Source organism: Solea senegalensis, linkage group LG21, assembly GCF_019176455.1.
Source record: "Solea senegalensis isolate Sse05_10M linkage group LG21, IFAPA_SoseM_1, whole genome shotgun sequence".
Taxonomy (NCBI): Eukaryota; Metazoa; Chordata; class Actinopteri; order Pleuronectiformes; family Soleidae; genus Solea; species Solea senegalensis.
The window spans coordinates 15,479,065-15,495,583 of NC_058040.1; the positions used below are offsets into that span (position 1 = coordinate 15,479,065).

Below are 16,519 nucleotides of genomic sequence, written 5' to 3' on the forward strand. Positions count from 1 at the left end.
GAAGAACTTTCTCCTTTTCTGCTTCTTCCTATAATATTAATAATTAAAAATGAAACTTTTGCAATTTCACAAGTGTAATGCTTCCCTCCACAGTCTAAAGTTAGTTAAGTCACTGGCAGGTTTAAGATTTCACAGTTTTTTCCCCTGTTCTCTCAGTGAACAGCCTATTATAATAATTATTATTATTAGAAGAAGCTTCCACAGTCATTTATTATTTATATTATTTATACCCCTAACCCTAACCTAGCCGTGGAAATAAATAACTGCATATTTGCTCCCTTTATTAGGAACACTAACTAACTTTTCTTAAAGGTTCAAACCCTAACGCTTTACATGAAACGCTTTACATTAGACTCTACATTACATAACATGTCATTTAGCAGACGCTTTTATCCAAAGCGACTTACAAAAGTGCAAGTTATTATTGTTTTCTATTTTGTTATTTGTTTCATTTTCTATGCACTCCGGTCACATACACCACTATATACAGTAGAACAGTATTTCTGATTTTCCTCCAAAGTCTCACCGGAGTTAAACTCACATACCACTGGTGGTACAAGTACTTCAGTTTGAGAACCATGGCAGTAGAGAATATACTGGCTGTACAACTCATTGATGGTGCAGGAGTATTTTCCTGAATCTCTGATAACACATTATGGTAATTTTTTTATGAAAAGAATACATTTATTTCCTTTACATAGTGTGTGATTAAGTTTGAATTTAATTGAGAAAATCGTTTCCACAGTATATGGATTGCGTTTAGATATCTTCCACTCCTAACCATTTGGCGGCGGTAGTGAGGCAATGTCTTGTTCACCAAGCGCTGAATTCATCGCTAGAAGAAGAACCCGGAAGTAAACCAGGTTCCCCGGTACGGAGTTGTATATACACGTCCCCGCCTTAGACTTCGAGTAAATAACCGTTTAATATTAACTGAGGCTGCCACTGGGTTTTTTTTTATCGTATTTTATAGTTCTAGGCTCTCCTTAAATGTATTTTTTTTTTGTCATTATTGTTCATATTTCTGCGTGAATTTTAATTAACGTTGTCTCGCTGTGCGCAGGCTAGCTGTGTCTGGAGCGACACGTGCTAATGTTCACGTTTTGGAAGCTTTTTTTTTTTACGGGTTTTAACATTTTATTGGGTTAACAGTTCTGACGAAGAGTCACAGTAGATAATCGCTGTGAGAATGTACAGACCCGGTAAGAGGAGCGGTGGAGGAGGGATACCGGACAGGTGAGAGGGAGAATGACTGGTTTGTTTTGATTTTGCTGAAATGAAACTTAACTTGGTGTGTCTTTGTTAACTCATTGTTTTCAAGTAGCCGGGTTATTGTTGTGTCACTCAGTTTACTTGTATAGAGTTTCCACATCAGACAAACCCATCGAAAATGACATATAAATAATAATAAAATAACGTCTTTCTCCCATCGCTTCCATCTCATGTGATTCCAATCAGTTTTACTTAAAAAATACCCTGGAAATTAGAGGAAAATGTTTATGTATATATGTGTTTGTGTGTATGTATATATATATGTGTACATATGTATGTATGTATATATATATATATATATATATATATATATATATATATATATATATATATACAAAATGATTAATAATTTCAATGGAAACAACTTCTTGGATTATGGATTATGGATTATCTTTCGAAATCACATCACTCAGACTTCAGAAGTAGTGTAAACAGTGGACGAGAGGTATAATCCAATCTAATCCAACTCTATATGTAAAGCCCTCTAAAACAACTGTAGTGCTTTACAGATTAACCATTAAAAATCAAACTATTATTTTGAAATCTGGTACTTTAACACTGGATTATATGCTCTTTTTTTACATTACAATGTCACACTTGCATATAAATCTTTTGTTCATATATTCATGAATGCTACTGCTACTTTTATCATGAAATGTTACTTTTATTTTGAAATCTGTGACTGGTAAATAAATATTTTGTTCATATAAATTACAAAAGGCACGCCAACCCAATAAAAATAGGTACATGTTGATAATCTTGGATGGAACTACAATTTGACTTGCTAGTTTTCTAAATTCCCAACTTTTAAACAAAATATTTAAAAAGAATTCCATATAAAAACTTCATATTTATTTCTGCGTAAAAATTGGTGCTTGTAAGACAAACCTCTCTCTCTGTCTTGTCTCTGCCTTGTCTCTCACAGGTGGCTCGACTATAAAGCTGTTGGAAAAAGACTCGAAGGGACTCGTTTCATTGCCTTTAAAGTTCCACTCAAACGGGTGAGGAGTCGCTCATCAGACCTGTAAAACACACACACATATAGAGCAGCCTTTTATTTTACTAATTAACGTCTCTATCACGTGTGTGTGTGTGTGTGTGTGTGTGTGTGTGTGTCCTTCGTCCTTCAGGCTCTGACTCGTTGTCTCTCGGCCGCTGATGTCTTCGGTCCTTGGGAGCTGCTGGACGCTCTGAGCACAGACAATGAAGAGCTCGGTCTGATCGTTGACCTGACGTTCACTACACGCTACTATCAACTACAGGTAAACACACTTTACTCTTATGTTTTTAATCTATATAATACACACAACAACAAAGCAGGGACCCACAACTTAAACTACAAAACAACTACATATTTTATTATTAGAGGTTTGGGAGTCCTATTTTTGGAAAATCCTTAAATGAAAAAATCGGAAAATGCCAGTGTGTATGAAGACATTTCTGGAAATGGAAAACTTGTTCTAAACAAAAACGTTGCAGTTTAATAAACAAATCAACCAAAAAATTCACTCCATATGGTCTCGCGTTGATTTAATATGTTCTTCTCAGTGAATAGTTTTCTGTCTTCAGATCTTTTTTTTTTCTGTCTTCACATAATAATGCATTTCTTTTTCCCAGAGTAGCAGTTTTGGTAAATACACAGATTTCCAGTTTTTATGTTTTAACGTCTTGAGTATAAGTGATGAAAAACATGTTGAAAAAACACAAATGAACAGATTAAAATACATTTCAGCATGTTATACCAGTGTAGAACATCAGACTGAACGTTATGATTTAACAGGGTGCGTTGATGTGTGTGTGTGTGTGTGTGTGTGTGTGTTAAGGACCTGCCGGCGTCGCTGCTCTTTGTGAAAATCTTCACTGCGGGTCACGAGGTTCCCCGCGACAACACGATCCTGAGCTTCAAGCGTGTCGTTCGCAGGTTTCTACGAGAAAACGCAGACAACGGTGAGACCGCGTTTCATATGTCGGGGAACTCTTGTTTTCTTTCTTTTTTTACACACTGACGTTTCTGTTGCAGACAAACTGATCGGTGTCCACTGCACCCACGGCCTGAACCGCACGGGTTACCTGATCTGCAGGTACGTTCAGGACACGCCCCTGCGCCTCACTTTAATCATCCAGTGTGTTTTTAACTGGGGTTTGTGACCTGCAGGTATCTGATCGACGTCGACGGGATGGATCCTAAACAGGCTGTCGACTGTGAGTGTTGATAATTGGCCATTATTTGTGATCAGAAATTATTTAAAAGTAAGATATTAAACCTGTTCATTGTTTGTTGTCAGTGTTTAACTCGTCACGGGGCCATGACATCGAGAGAAAGAACTATTTGGACGACCTGCAGCATGGACCAAAGAGGAGGTGACATACATACACATTTACAGAATAATCTATTAAAATCAACTCAAAATCAACTTAAGAATGTGTTTACTGTTTTATCACGCAGGAAAGTGAAGTTTTTATAACAGCTCACCTCTCCTGCACCAAAGTCCATAGACAAAATCAGCGTTTTTAGCTCATGGGGACACAGGAGCTGCTGCTCTGCTGCTGCCTCGTGTGGTCAATTTGTGTCACTGAGGTGAAACTGAACAAAGGATTTCAAACACTTAAGTGCCAAAATAACAGCAGCAGTGGGTCAATAACTCCTGTTGCTGTGATGTTGAGTTTGCTGTGATTTTCTCTATGAACTTTGGTGTGGTGCTGTAAAAATAGTATTTGAGCCTTTTTAACCTCGATGGCTGTTTTTACCACATCAGTAACGAGGGGATTGAAGAGTCGAAGGAGGAGCCACAGAGAGGCTGCTCTGCCGAGCGGCCGTCTTCTGAGTCAGTGGACTCTGCGGACAGAGAGGACAGACGAGTCAGAGAGGACAGACGAGTCAGAGAGGACAGACGGGTCAGAGAGGACAGAGAGGACAGACGGGAAAGACGAGCACACGGCAGTGACTCCTGGTATCACAGGTACGTACAGTACAGTACAGTCCAAAGTTGGAATTCTTGATTTCCTATTTGGAGGTGTTAAGTGGAACACCTCGGAAACTCACCTCACAAACCTGTCAATGGGATTACAGTTCCATTGACACCAGAACTCGGAATCTGGAACTTCCAAACGACCACTCGCTGAAGGTCATGTGATGTTTGTGGTCTCTTTTTCCCCACAGATCTCTCTCTCCTCGAGCTTCAAACCACCGCCCACATCATCATGATCATCATCATTATCCTCCTCCTCCTCCTCCTCCTCCTCTGTACGGCGGCGATCTTCTTTACGATCCACCGCGAAGGAACGGCGGCCTTCTGCCCGAGCCGCCGTCCATGCCTCCGCTTCATCTGCACACGAGAGCCCACTTCCACCCGTACCAATGGACCGCGCCTCATCTCGACGGTCAGTGGGGGAGCCACAGCAGAGCCCCGCCCCCTCGCTACACAAGGACAGAGCAGGAAGAGGAGGAGCTGGGCCGCCGCCTCCGCTCACACTGGACCGATGAGGACGAGTGGGCGAGTCATCGCCACAGACACACACACAGCATGAGATATGACCACTACTAGACTGATCACATGATCACGTGACTGTGCTGACGGCGGAGCTGCAGTCGTCACAAATCCACAACAGAGTCTCATTTTAATGAGCTGCGGCTGAAAATGCATCAGTGGACGAGGGACATTAACATTTTATTGACTTGTTTTATTTGCAGGAGGTTCTAGACAACTTTAACAAGATGTTCACTGCTTTTATTTTAGCTGTGAGACCGTGTTTTCTTACAGGAAACTGAAGTTTGTGTCACGAGAAGCGAGAGAAAGCAGTGAATTTATTTAGTTTTTATGAAAACTGGCGTCAAAAATGAATGGTTATGGTAAAATTGAAAAGAGGAACCATGAAACTCACCAATTTTGCTTCATCCTTCCATTTTTGTTTTTTTATTGTTTTGCTGTTGCTATAGTTACGCCTGATGTCCGCACTACTCAGGAACTTTGGTGAAGGTAAAAACAATTTTTTAAAATCTGGACTGGCAGAAAGGCAGATTATTTTTGTTTGAAAATCCGGATCTGATTTTTACCCGGTCACGTGACCAGCTCGTGTCCTCTTCTAGGTCCAACCATAAAAAGAACGTAGAAGAAGATTGTGTCCTTTAGTAAAGCTCTTATTGTTCTACAGAGGTCACTGTGCCTTGTTCAGCCAAAAGTTGACCTTGCCAACAAGAATAAATGTTTGAAACATGTTTTAATTTAATGTGCACATTTTCTTCTCCCTCTCACCTGCTATAAACGATCAATAATCTGATTTATTCATTTGAAGGACAGTTTTTAATCGACTAATCGTCAATGGGCAGAAATGATTAGTTGATTGATGAAATTTGTCAGGTTTTTGTTTATTCTATTAGTTTATAAACCTTTAGATGAACCCTGTATTTCAAAAGCGACATCAACAGAATTTTATCTAAATTAAATTAAAACAAGTTTAAGAAGTTACAAATGCACAAAGCCATGCGTTTTCTTTTCTAAATTTCACGTACATTTATATTTTGTGCGGAAAGTAAATTATAATTACTAAACAAAATTGTCATAATAGTAGTTAAACCTCACAAGAACAATAGTGAGTTGACAAAAGTGCATGATACAAAATTTCTCCCAGAATATATTAAAACTTTACCTGGTAAATAAACAAATTCAAACTTACGATTTAGAATTGTTAAGATAAAAATAAATAAATAAATAAAACCTGTTGTTTTTGTAGTATTCCTCCTGGTGCAGATGCCGTGGTTACCGCGCATGCGCGGGACCTGTCACGACTCGGCTGCTGCTGCCGCGGTGAAACATGGCGATGAAGACTCTCAGAGGGATGATGAACGGGGCCATGAGTGAGATCTCCTCCGCTGTCGGCGGGAACAGACCGACGACCACCGCCGCCGCGGGTCCGACCTCCGCCTCCGCCGGCTCCCGGGAGCACGCGATGGCCGTGAGCCGGGATTACATCTCCCAGCCCCGCCTGAGTGAGTCCGTGTCCCTCCGTGTTTGTGAGGACCGGAGCTGAGGGACCAATATGACGCGACACATTCCTGAAGATGAACACATGAGATTATGAATAAATGACATCATCACCTTCTCATGGTCGCTGTCAATCATAAAATCACCCAAAACAATCATGATGATGATGATGAAGATGCTTTCATGTTCTTCATGTAATCTTCCTCATTCCAGACAAACTAATCAACATAATCTGCATTTTCTGTCCTCAGCTTATAAAACAGTGTCTGGAGTCAATGGTCCTCTGGTGATTTTGGACCAGGTGAAGGTAAGACCTCAGAAGACCCTCCTCCTCCTCATCGTCCTCCTCTCTGAACCAGAACATGGAGATTTTCTCATCTGTGACCCAGATCTCATAGTAAACATCATGAACCTTATTAGGAGGTCCTAGATGTTATGTGGGTTGTTTTGGGATTCAGAAGGTTTGTGTGACCATTAAGTGAGTTCTACAGGTAGTTCAAGGATCTTACTGGAAGATTAGGTTGTTTTAGGGTTTAAATGGTTTAAGTAGTCATTAAATAAGTTCTACAGGTAGTTTGAGCTTAGAGCTTAGAAGTTTCCAGAGGTTCTTTGGGTTGTTCTTGGGTTCAGGTGGTTTAAGTGAGTTCTACAGGTAGTTCAAAGATCTTTCTTGAATCATCATGAAGCTTAAAAGAAGGCTCTCTGGGTTATTTGGGTAGTTTTAGGAACTTTTAGTCATCAGTATGAAGCTTTTTAGGATTTACCACATGTTTTTTGGGCTGTTCTTGGGTAAGAATGTCAAAGTGGTCATCAAAAAGGTTCTACAGGGAGTTAAATGATCTCATAGTAATCATCGTGAAGCTGATGAGAAGGTTCCAGAGGTTCTTTGGACTGTTGTAGAATGATTAGAAAGTAAGGACAGAGAAGTTCTTCATGTTTTACTGCTGGTTTAACGATTCCTAAGATGTTATTTAGAATGTTCTGAAGAAGTTCTTCAAGTAGTTTTATTGTATTTTTTGTGTTATTGTGAAGCTTTCACTAGGACCATAAGGTTGTTGTAGGTTTAAGTGATGATTCTACAGTTTCCACAGGTGGTTTTACAATAGTTTGTTGTTCATTAAGAAGGTTTCTGAGGTCGTTTCCAGCTCCACTGGTTGGTATATTAGTAGTCCTCTGTCCTCTTATCCCTGTCACTCCTCAGTTCCCCAGATACGCAGAGATCGTCCACCTCACACTTCCTGATGGAACCAGGAGGAGCGGGCAGGTGCTGGAGGTCACGGGCTCCAAAGCCGTGGTTCAGGTACAGTTCAGAAGTCACATGCTTCACCTGTTAACTGTTTACTATCGTTCCTCTGATGACGTTTACGTGATCGTCATGGTGAAACATTTGATCAGTTATCAGTCACATATGTCTGAAGTCTTCTCCTTGAGGAACATCAGTCATCTTCTCAGTTTTCCTCAGTTTGTTGTGACATCCTCGTCACAAAGTCAAGACTGTTTCATTGTCTAACAGCGCCACCGTCAGGTCAAAGTTGCAATTTTCCAGATCTGTGTTTTATGCTACAAATCCTCACCTGTGCTCGTTCCCTGGGCCCCCTGCAGGTGTTTGAAGGGACTTCAGGCATCGATGCGAAGAAGACGAGCTGTGAGTTTACAGGGGACATTTTACGGACACCGGTCTCTGAGGACATGCTAGGTACGACGCACAACAAGACAAAAAAACAACAACAAAAAAACCCACTCCACGTGACAGATGTGGACGCTGAGTTTCCACATTGTGTGTGTGTGTGTGTGTGTGCAGGTCGTGTGTTTAATGGATCTGGTAAACCCATCGACAGAGGACCAGCCGTCCTCGCTGAAGACTTCCTGGACATCATGGGTACGTCATGGTCATGAGAAATCATTAAACCTGGTTATTGATTGATAACATTTAAATGTGCTGTTGAATTCTTAGTTTCCTTTCACTTTTATTTCTGGAATCTTCACGTTTACATTTCAGTGACACAACTTTCAAGGGATTGTTGAGTGTTTGCTGCTTTATTTCACTGTGAGACTGCATTTTTAACAAGAAAAGTCCGTTTGTGATGTTTTGTAAACAGCTCACTCTCCCACACCGATGTCCATTGAGAAAAGCAGTGATTTTACAACACAGGGACACAGGAGCTGCGGCTCTACTGCTGCCTTGTTTGGTCACGCTGTGTCACTGAGGTAAATATGAACAAAGAACTTTAAAGAACAACGTCACGTAATAATGCCCTTAAACTTCCTGATGGAGGCAGCAGTGGATCAACAACTCTTGTGTGCAGTGATGTAAAATCAGGGTTTCTCTCTATGGACTTTGGTGTGGGAGGAGAATGACATTCGTTTGTAATTGACTGTTTATGATTCTATTACCAGGCCAGCCCATAAACCCTCAGTGTCGCATCTACCCCGAGGAGATGATCCAGACTGGCATCTCTGCCATCGACGGCATGAACAGCATCGCTCGGGGGCAGAAGATCCCCATCTTCTCTGCCGCGGGGCTGCCACACAACGAGGTACAAACACACAGATAAATGAAAGTCTCACATCGTCACATCGTTTGTTTGAACGCCGTCCTCCATGTTGCTCTCTCTCTCTCGCTCTCCCTCTCCCTACTTCCTGCTCTGGCTCCGCCCTCTGCTCAGATCGCAGCTCAGATTTGTCGGCAGGCCGGTTTGGTGAAGAAGTCCAAGGACGTGATGGACTACAGCGAGGACAACTTTGCCATCGTGTTTGCCGCCATGGGGGTGAGAGTCTTAACACACTGAGAGAGGGGCGGGGGCTTGACACAGTGAAGTATGTTACATACAGGTGACATCAACTGAGGAAAAACATGGCTGCCAGAGTTCTACTCCAGCTTAAACCTACATTATAACTGCTTTATCAGCCTTTTCCAACAAGAAACTGAAAATTGTGTCACTTTGGAAGCTCCCACACCAAAGTCCATAGAGAAAATCAGCGTTTTTTTGGTCCATGAAGACACAAGAGCTGCCGCTGTACTGTAACATCATTTGGCAAGTTTCTGCCAATTGTAAATTTGATCAATGTTTTCCAAACACCAAAGTCACAAAATAACACATTTGAACTGACTGATGGAGGCAGCAGTGGACCAACATCTCCAGCGTGATGTGATGTTAAATCGATGATTTTCTCTATGGTCTTTGGTGTGGGAGAGTGAAAGGTTCATAGTTGTTGGATAACAGTGTCTGTAAACATCAGTTTTTGTCTTCCTTCAGGTCAACATGGAGACCGCTAGGTTCTTCAAGTCTGACTTTGAGGAGAACGGCTCCATGGACAACGTTTGTCTCTTCCTCAACCTGGCCAACGACCCCACGTACGACCTTTACACCAAACACCTGCTTCAGAATAAAAGTTTGGAGGTGTTTGCATCATAAATGGTAAAGTGTTGTCCTACAGTTTGAAAAGTCTCTGTTCTTTATTCCAGCATTGAGCGAATCATCACACCTCGCTTGGCTCTGACAGCAGCAGAGTATCTGGCCTATCAGTGTGAGAAGCACGTCCTCGTCATCCTCACTGACATGAGCTCGTACGCAGAGGCTCTGCGAGAGGTCAGACACTGTGTCGGAGCTTTTATTCTGAAAGGACAGCGTGAATGAGGGAGTAAACTGTGTGTGTGTGTTTTTCCTCACCTGTGGCGCTCAGGTGTCTGCAGCCAGAGAGGAGGTGCCGGGACGCCGAGGCTTCCCGGGATACATGTACACAGATTTGGCCACGATCTATGAGAGAGCCGGCAGAGTGGAGGGACGTAACGGCTCCATCACCCAGATCCCCATCCTCACCATGCCCAATGACGGTACACACACACACACACAGCATTAGGACCAGGTTTGGTCTCCATGAGGACTAACAAATACAAATACAGACACACACACACTCTAAAATGCTAAATAATGCAGTGTTGTTTGAACAGTGTGTTCTTGTGTCTGTAGACATCACTCATCCTATACCTGACCTGACCGGTTACATCACCGAGGGACAGATCTACGTGGACAGACAACTTCACAACAGACAGGTAAAGACAGCTGCGTCTCTTCAGAGACTTGGACTGAAGGTCAAACTGGAGTCTTTAAAATGATAATTACTGTGGTTGGAGGAAGTACTGACACATAGTCAGAGCTGGTTGCGCTGTGAGCGCCCCCTGGATGCCACCAGGAAACTCTAAACTCTAAATCTCACTCTTACACAGCCTTTTTCCAACAAGAAGCTGAAGTTTGTGTCACTTTGTAAACAGCTCACCCCCCCTACACCAAAGTCCATTGAGAAAATCAGCGCTTTTAGCTGCTGGACTACTGCTGCCTCGTGTGGTCAGTTTGTGTCACTGAGGCAAATCTGAATGAAGGATTTCAAACACTGACGTCTCAAAATGAAAATGTGTACTGACTGATGGAGGCAGCAGTGGGTCAACAACTCCTGTGTGCTGCGATGTAAAATTGTTGATTTTCTCTATGGACTTTGGTGTTGGGGGAACAAACTTGAGTTTCACTGTTGGAAAAGGCTGTCTCACTGCAAAATCAAGCAGCAAAGTGGCTAAAAACATTTACTTGTGTCTCTGCTGGCAGTCATGGTGCAGTCAGTGCTTAGTATGGGTCAGTAGCTCATCGTATAACAACACTTGAACTTGAAATATCCCTTAAACAACATAACAACAGTGTAGATTCAGAGTTCTGATACAAGATGTGATGTTCTGCATGGCTGCCTTTGGAATATTTACACTCACAGAGCGGCTGATCCTGGACAGGAAGTGTGCGAGGAGCTCATTAACCAGTGTCACCATCTTTTTTCAGATTTACCCTCCCATCAACGTGCTGCCATCTCTCTCTCGTCTCATGAAATCGGCCATTGGTGAGGGAATGACCCGCAGAGACCACTCTGATGTTTCCAACCAGCTCGTACGTACGAACACAAACTCAGCTGCTGCTTCATAATGTCCATCGCTCTCTGACCGTGTGTGTGTGTGTGTGTGTAGTATGCGTGTTATGCCATAGGGAAGGACGTTCAGGCCATGAAGGCCGTGGTGGGCGAGGAGGCCCTGACGGCCGATGATCTTCTCTATCTGGAGTTCCTGACCAAGTTTGAGAAGAACTTCATCTCCCAAGGTACACCTCAGGGTTCTCAGGGAGACTTTATCGTCACAGGATGCAGGTTTACTGACGGCGTGTTATGTCTGTGTCCAGGTGCGTATGAAAACAGGAGCGTGTTCGAGACTCTGGACATCGGATGGCAGCTCATGAGGATCTTCCCCAAAGAGATGCTGAAGCGGATTCCTCAGAGCACCTTGGCCGAGTTTTACCCCCGCGAAGCCAAACACTGAACCGATGCTTGCTGCTTCCACGTGTTCCAGTGAAGTGTCACTGCATTATAAATATATGTATATATATACATTACATACAGTGTAGTGTTGTGACGCTGTAACCGTCTCGTGGCCTTGAAAACAACCCGCTAACGCTCAAAGAGCCAGAAACAGAAAAAATACCGCGCCAGGTTTACAGAGAGATCTAAAGGTCGTCATATGTTGACGTAGGTGAAATTCTGATTATTGATTTATGCTAATACTTACCAAATAATGACACGAAAAACTCCTGACTGTGTCACAAAGAATATCACTAACAGCTGATGAACCATGTGTTCAGTCGATAGACGCCACTTGGTGGCGCTGTTCACTGACAGACACTGTCGTGTTACTGTGGTGCGGTTCAGTACGAGACAGAATATCTAACAGTTTTCATGAAAGCCATGTCTGTAAAAGGGAAACCAGGAGAAAGACATTTGAATTATTTTGATATGAATGTGTGTAAACGAACTGCTTGATGATGGTGTTGATGTTGTTTCTTTGGATGATCGTTGTCTGTCGACTAAAGTTTAACGCGTGAACACATCGGCCTTGAAATATCTCTGCATTACTGTCTGTGTTTCTGTTTGATCAGTGTATTGCTTATTGATTAGATGTAATAATCAGATTGCATGCATTGTCGCTGAACATTTCCTGTCGATGCCTCATCAAGTAATAAGTGAAATAAAAGCTGCCGTCTCATTATTTCTCATCAGTAATTAGTGTGTTGGGAACACATTTACATCTAATGGTTAGTTGATTAGTAATAGTAGTAATCACTAAATAATTGTCAACCAAAACAACTGATGAATCAATTGATAATAAATATAAACCCTAGTTGCAGCCCTACATGTTAATGTGTAGACACAGTATTTTACTGAGTTGTATTTGCCTGAAATGCTTTGTTATGTCACAAACAGACCCCAAGTTATCAATATTTCCATCATTATTTGTAATATAAGTTGCATATATAAGTTGTGTTTCGTAGTAATAATAATAATAACAATAATAATAATACATTTAATTTAAAAGCGCCTTTCAGGTCACTCAAGGACACTTTACAAACAAAATGAATTAAAATCACACAATTACGTAAAAAACAAAAAAAAAACACATAAAATCAACACAATACATTTGGGGAAGTGACGGTAGTAATTGGCTTATGCTTCATTTTCATTCTAAACATTTTAGCATTAACTAATTCACATTACTGCGACATGTTAGTGCTAGTCAAAGATATAAAACCCCAACAGAATTTCAAGTTTGAAGTGAGTTTAATTTCAATTGATAACAAATTAGCTTTGGAATAAACTAGTTTAGACCTAATGCTATATGGTTAATATTAAAGATAAACTAGCTTATTTGTGTCAGCAGGAATTTAAGCTAGTTTAAACCCGGCCCCTTTCTTGTCTCTGAAAAGGCAAGTGCTGATTGGTTAGGAAAGCATTTGAAAATGAGCTCATTACAGGAAGTAACTTTGCCCACACAGGATGTTGGAATTAATAAGAAGGTGGGCGTGACACTCAGGTGAAGTTTTGCTCACAAGGGAGGGCGGCAGCGGCCATGTTGTTGTGTTGGTCTGTGTTGAATGTTCTGAACTTTCAAAAAACATTTACCTCCAGGAGACACTGAGACATTTAGCCAGCTCTCCAGGTGCTAAGCTAACAGCATGACAAAGAAGACACCAACAAAAAAAGACAGGAAGTTCACAGGACAGATGTGGTGGCGCTGAAGGAGAACACAAAATGGACGTCAGCTAAAGTGAGTGTTAAATGTTTTACCAATGGTGAAACACATCACTGTAGCTCATTGTGTGTTTAATTTGTTAGCTGAGAGTTTGTTGTGTTGTTGAGCTGCTGTAGCAGCAAGGGGGTGTTTTTTTGTTGTTTTTTTACTAAACCTAGCTTAAACATTGTTCTTCTTCTTTGGTGTTTGAGGCAGTTGGTGTCTGTAATGTTGGATTACAGATTACAGCCTGCCTTTTCTCTGTTCTCCTGTCTAAAACCTATCTTAAATCTATCTTTAAACCACCTTAAACATAAATTAAGTGTCTTAAATCTAGCTCAAATCTATCCTCCTCTTTCCATCTTAAACCTAGCTTAAACCTTTATCTTAAATCTGCCTTAAACCAAGCTCAAACTTGTCTTATTTGCTTATTGCACTGGTTTAAATTATAATTTCATTTTCAACATGTTGTTCAGCTGAGTATTTGATCATATATTTATGCTTCCAAAGAGACTTTTGTTTGTTTTTTTCATGTTGTTGACAAGTGATTTGAGTACAAACACATAAACATTTCATACATTTGCATTTTATCCTAATGGAGTGTAGGTTTATACATTTTGACACACAATTCATTTTAATTATAGAGTAAATGATTTATGTTGTGAGATGCTTTTATGTTTGGAGTGAGGTGGATCTTCACCTGAAGGTGAATCTGAGGTGACGTCTCTAATTCACTTAACCTCCACAGAGAGAGACAGAGTCTGTCGTTATTCATTTTAATAAAGTGTGAAAACGTGCCATGAAATGCACTCGGCAGCTGTGCAGGTGACCACAGGGAGGCGCTGTTGGTCCACGTGAGCGGTTACTGCACTTTCTATCTCTCCTCAGTGAAGTAATAATAAGAAGATTGAAGGTGGAGATTTTCTTTTTTCGCCCCTCTCTGCATTCGGACACCAGGTCAGACATGAAAGTTGAACTTAGAGATGAGAGTCAAAGTCTGTTATTTGCCGAAGTGTCTGAAGTCGAGTGTTTTCCTGTGGAGATTTGAGAGATGAAGGCAAGGACTGTGGTCAGACTGTGGTCAGATTCTGGTCTGAGCATCAGATGCAGAGATTAATCTGAGCTGTATTCATTCTCTCTCTCTGCTAAACGGCATAAATCTGCATGTGTTGCAGCTTTGAGTCGAGAAACCAGCTCTGAAAAAAAAAAGACAAACAAAACAACAAACAAACTCAAAAATAAAACTCCTACATTTCAAAACATAAATGACCTCATTGATGCACTGCAGTCATTTTCTTCTTCTTCTTCTTCTTCGTCTCAACTCTTCTGTCTGTTTCTGAGCACATTTCCATCCAGGGCGGAGAGGGGAGTCGGAGAATCAGAAGGATTAGGTGTTTCTGTTATTTTGCAGTATGAAGAGGTCTATGCAGACCTGGCACCACGAGGAGGCTTAAGACGGCTTAGCCCACTCAGTTATATTTAAAGGAATAGTTCAGGGTTTTTTTTTTTTAAATGAGGGATTGATACATTATCAACAGCCAAGTGTGTCGTCATTTCACTAAATCTGCAGATACTTGCTGTCAGAGTTTGTAAAGCTCTCTCTATCTCGCCCTCTCTCTCTCTCCTTAGCACCAAAGTCCATAGAAAAAATCTGCAATTTTGACATCACAGCACACAGGGAGATGTTGCTCCGCCGCTGCCTCCATCAGTGAGTTCATATGTGTCATCGTGCCACTCGGTTGAAATACTTGTTGGATTTACCTCCGCGACACAAACCTTCCAAATGAGGCAGCAGGAGACCGGCAGCTCCTGTAACCCTGTGAGGTAAAAAAAAAAAAACCGCTGTGTCACTGCCAGCTAAAAAAAAACGATGATTTTCTTTAAGGAGTTTGGTGCAGGAGAGAAAAAAAAGCTTAAGTCAAGTTTAATACGTGTACTACAATCCAAATTAAAAATATTAACAGGCTTTGACTCCTCCCCAGAGACCCGAGGTTGCCAGGTAGTCGCCTCTATAAGGAGCTGCACTTATGAACATAAACTGTTAATTAAGATGTGAATTATGGCTAAAGTGGCTGCACGTTTGTTATCAGTGAAGCCAGTGTTTTTGATTTAACATGCATTTTTTTAATCTCTCATGGTCCTTTTTATGACGTAATACAAAACAAATTCTTGTGTAAGGTATCGTGGACTGAAGCAGGCAAAGATTTTTATTATTCATTATTTATTGTCCCTGCTGACATTCATGTTATCAGTGAGAGTGAGTTTGCAGCTCTAAGGCAAAGTCATTAAGCAGAAAAAGCAGAATTATGGGTACTATACTATACTATACTATACTATATAGTACTATACTATAGAACCTCACTGTCCTACTGAATATTTTCCTTTAGGTTTGCTGTTTGTTGAAATGAAGCAGTGAACAGCTGCTCCTCTGTCCTTGTCCCTGCAAACTAGTTCTACTTGAATGTCATTTTTTATGTTCACTCTTTCAGTCTTTAGTTCTTTGCTTAAATCAGTTCACTTTGAAAAAATGCGATATACAAAGTATTTCAATACATATGTGGTAATGGTATTTGGGTATACTGTGTATTGTGATATATATCACAATATACTGAGTATTGCAATATCATATTGCGATATACTGAGTATTGGGATATCCTGTATTGTGGTTTACTGAGTATTGCGTTCTGCTGAGTATTGCATTCTACTGAGTATTGCATTCTACTGAGTATTGGGATGTACTGAGTATTGCGATATACTGAGTATTGCATTATACTGAGTATTGCGATATACTGAGTATTGCGATATACTGAGTATTGCATTACACTGAGTATTGCGATATACTGAGTATTGGAATATACTGAGTATTGCAGTATTCTGAGTACTGTATCACTGCATGGTTTTTTTTCCTTCCACCCAGAACCCCCTCAGGTTGTTCATCCTGGTGCCAGGCTTGCTTCTGTGGATGATCAGGTTGCATCCTCAGGCAACTCTGAGGAGCCGACCATGAAGGGAAAGATCTAACTCCCACAGTGAGCCCGTAGAGTTAGAACCAGATGGTATGAGTGGAGCATCTTGTTCTTGTTTTAGGAGCTGGTTTGTTGACGTTGAGGGACATTGTTCTAGCAGAGCAGAGCTGACGCACTTGGGAGAACATCTTGGGAAAGTTTGT

The 16,519-nt window shown here is 41.2% G+C and overlaps 2 protein-coding genes across 2 annotated transcripts; both read left to right on the plus strand.

Annotated features, from left to right (window-relative positions):
• The first annotated feature begins 853 nt into the window (after positions 1-853).
• Positions 854-5,488, plus strand: dusp11 (dual specificity phosphatase 11 (RNA/RNP complex 1-interacting)). Its single transcript, XM_044012690.1, has 9 exons — positions 854-1,236; positions 2,198-2,273; positions 2,403-2,534; positions 3,096-3,219; positions 3,293-3,353; positions 3,428-3,474; positions 3,558-3,633; positions 4,029-4,232; positions 4,433-5,488. The coding sequence occupies exons 1-9, from the start codon at positions 1,190-1,192 to the stop codon at positions 4,815-4,817; spliced, it is 1,152 nt and encodes a 383-aa protein (XP_043868625.1). The 5' UTR covers positions 854-1,189; the 3' UTR covers positions 4,818-5,488.
• Positions 5,489-5,997: 509 nt separating this feature from the next.
• LOC122758472 (V-type proton ATPase subunit B, brain isoform-like) lies at positions 5,998-12,330 on the plus strand. Its single transcript, XM_044012689.1, has 14 exons — positions 5,998-6,259; positions 6,506-6,561; positions 7,456-7,554; positions 7,857-7,950; positions 8,056-8,133; positions 8,652-8,791; positions 8,921-9,022; positions 9,512-9,609; positions 9,721-9,844; positions 9,939-10,089; positions 10,226-10,308; positions 11,081-11,185; positions 11,263-11,392; positions 11,471-12,330. Exons 1-14 carry the CDS (start codon positions 6,085-6,087, stop codon positions 11,605-11,607), a joined length of 1,572 nt encoding a protein of 523 aa, XP_043868624.1. The 5' UTR covers positions 5,998-6,084; the 3' UTR covers positions 11,608-12,330.
• The last annotated feature ends 4,189 nt before the right edge of the window (positions 12,331-16,519 follow it).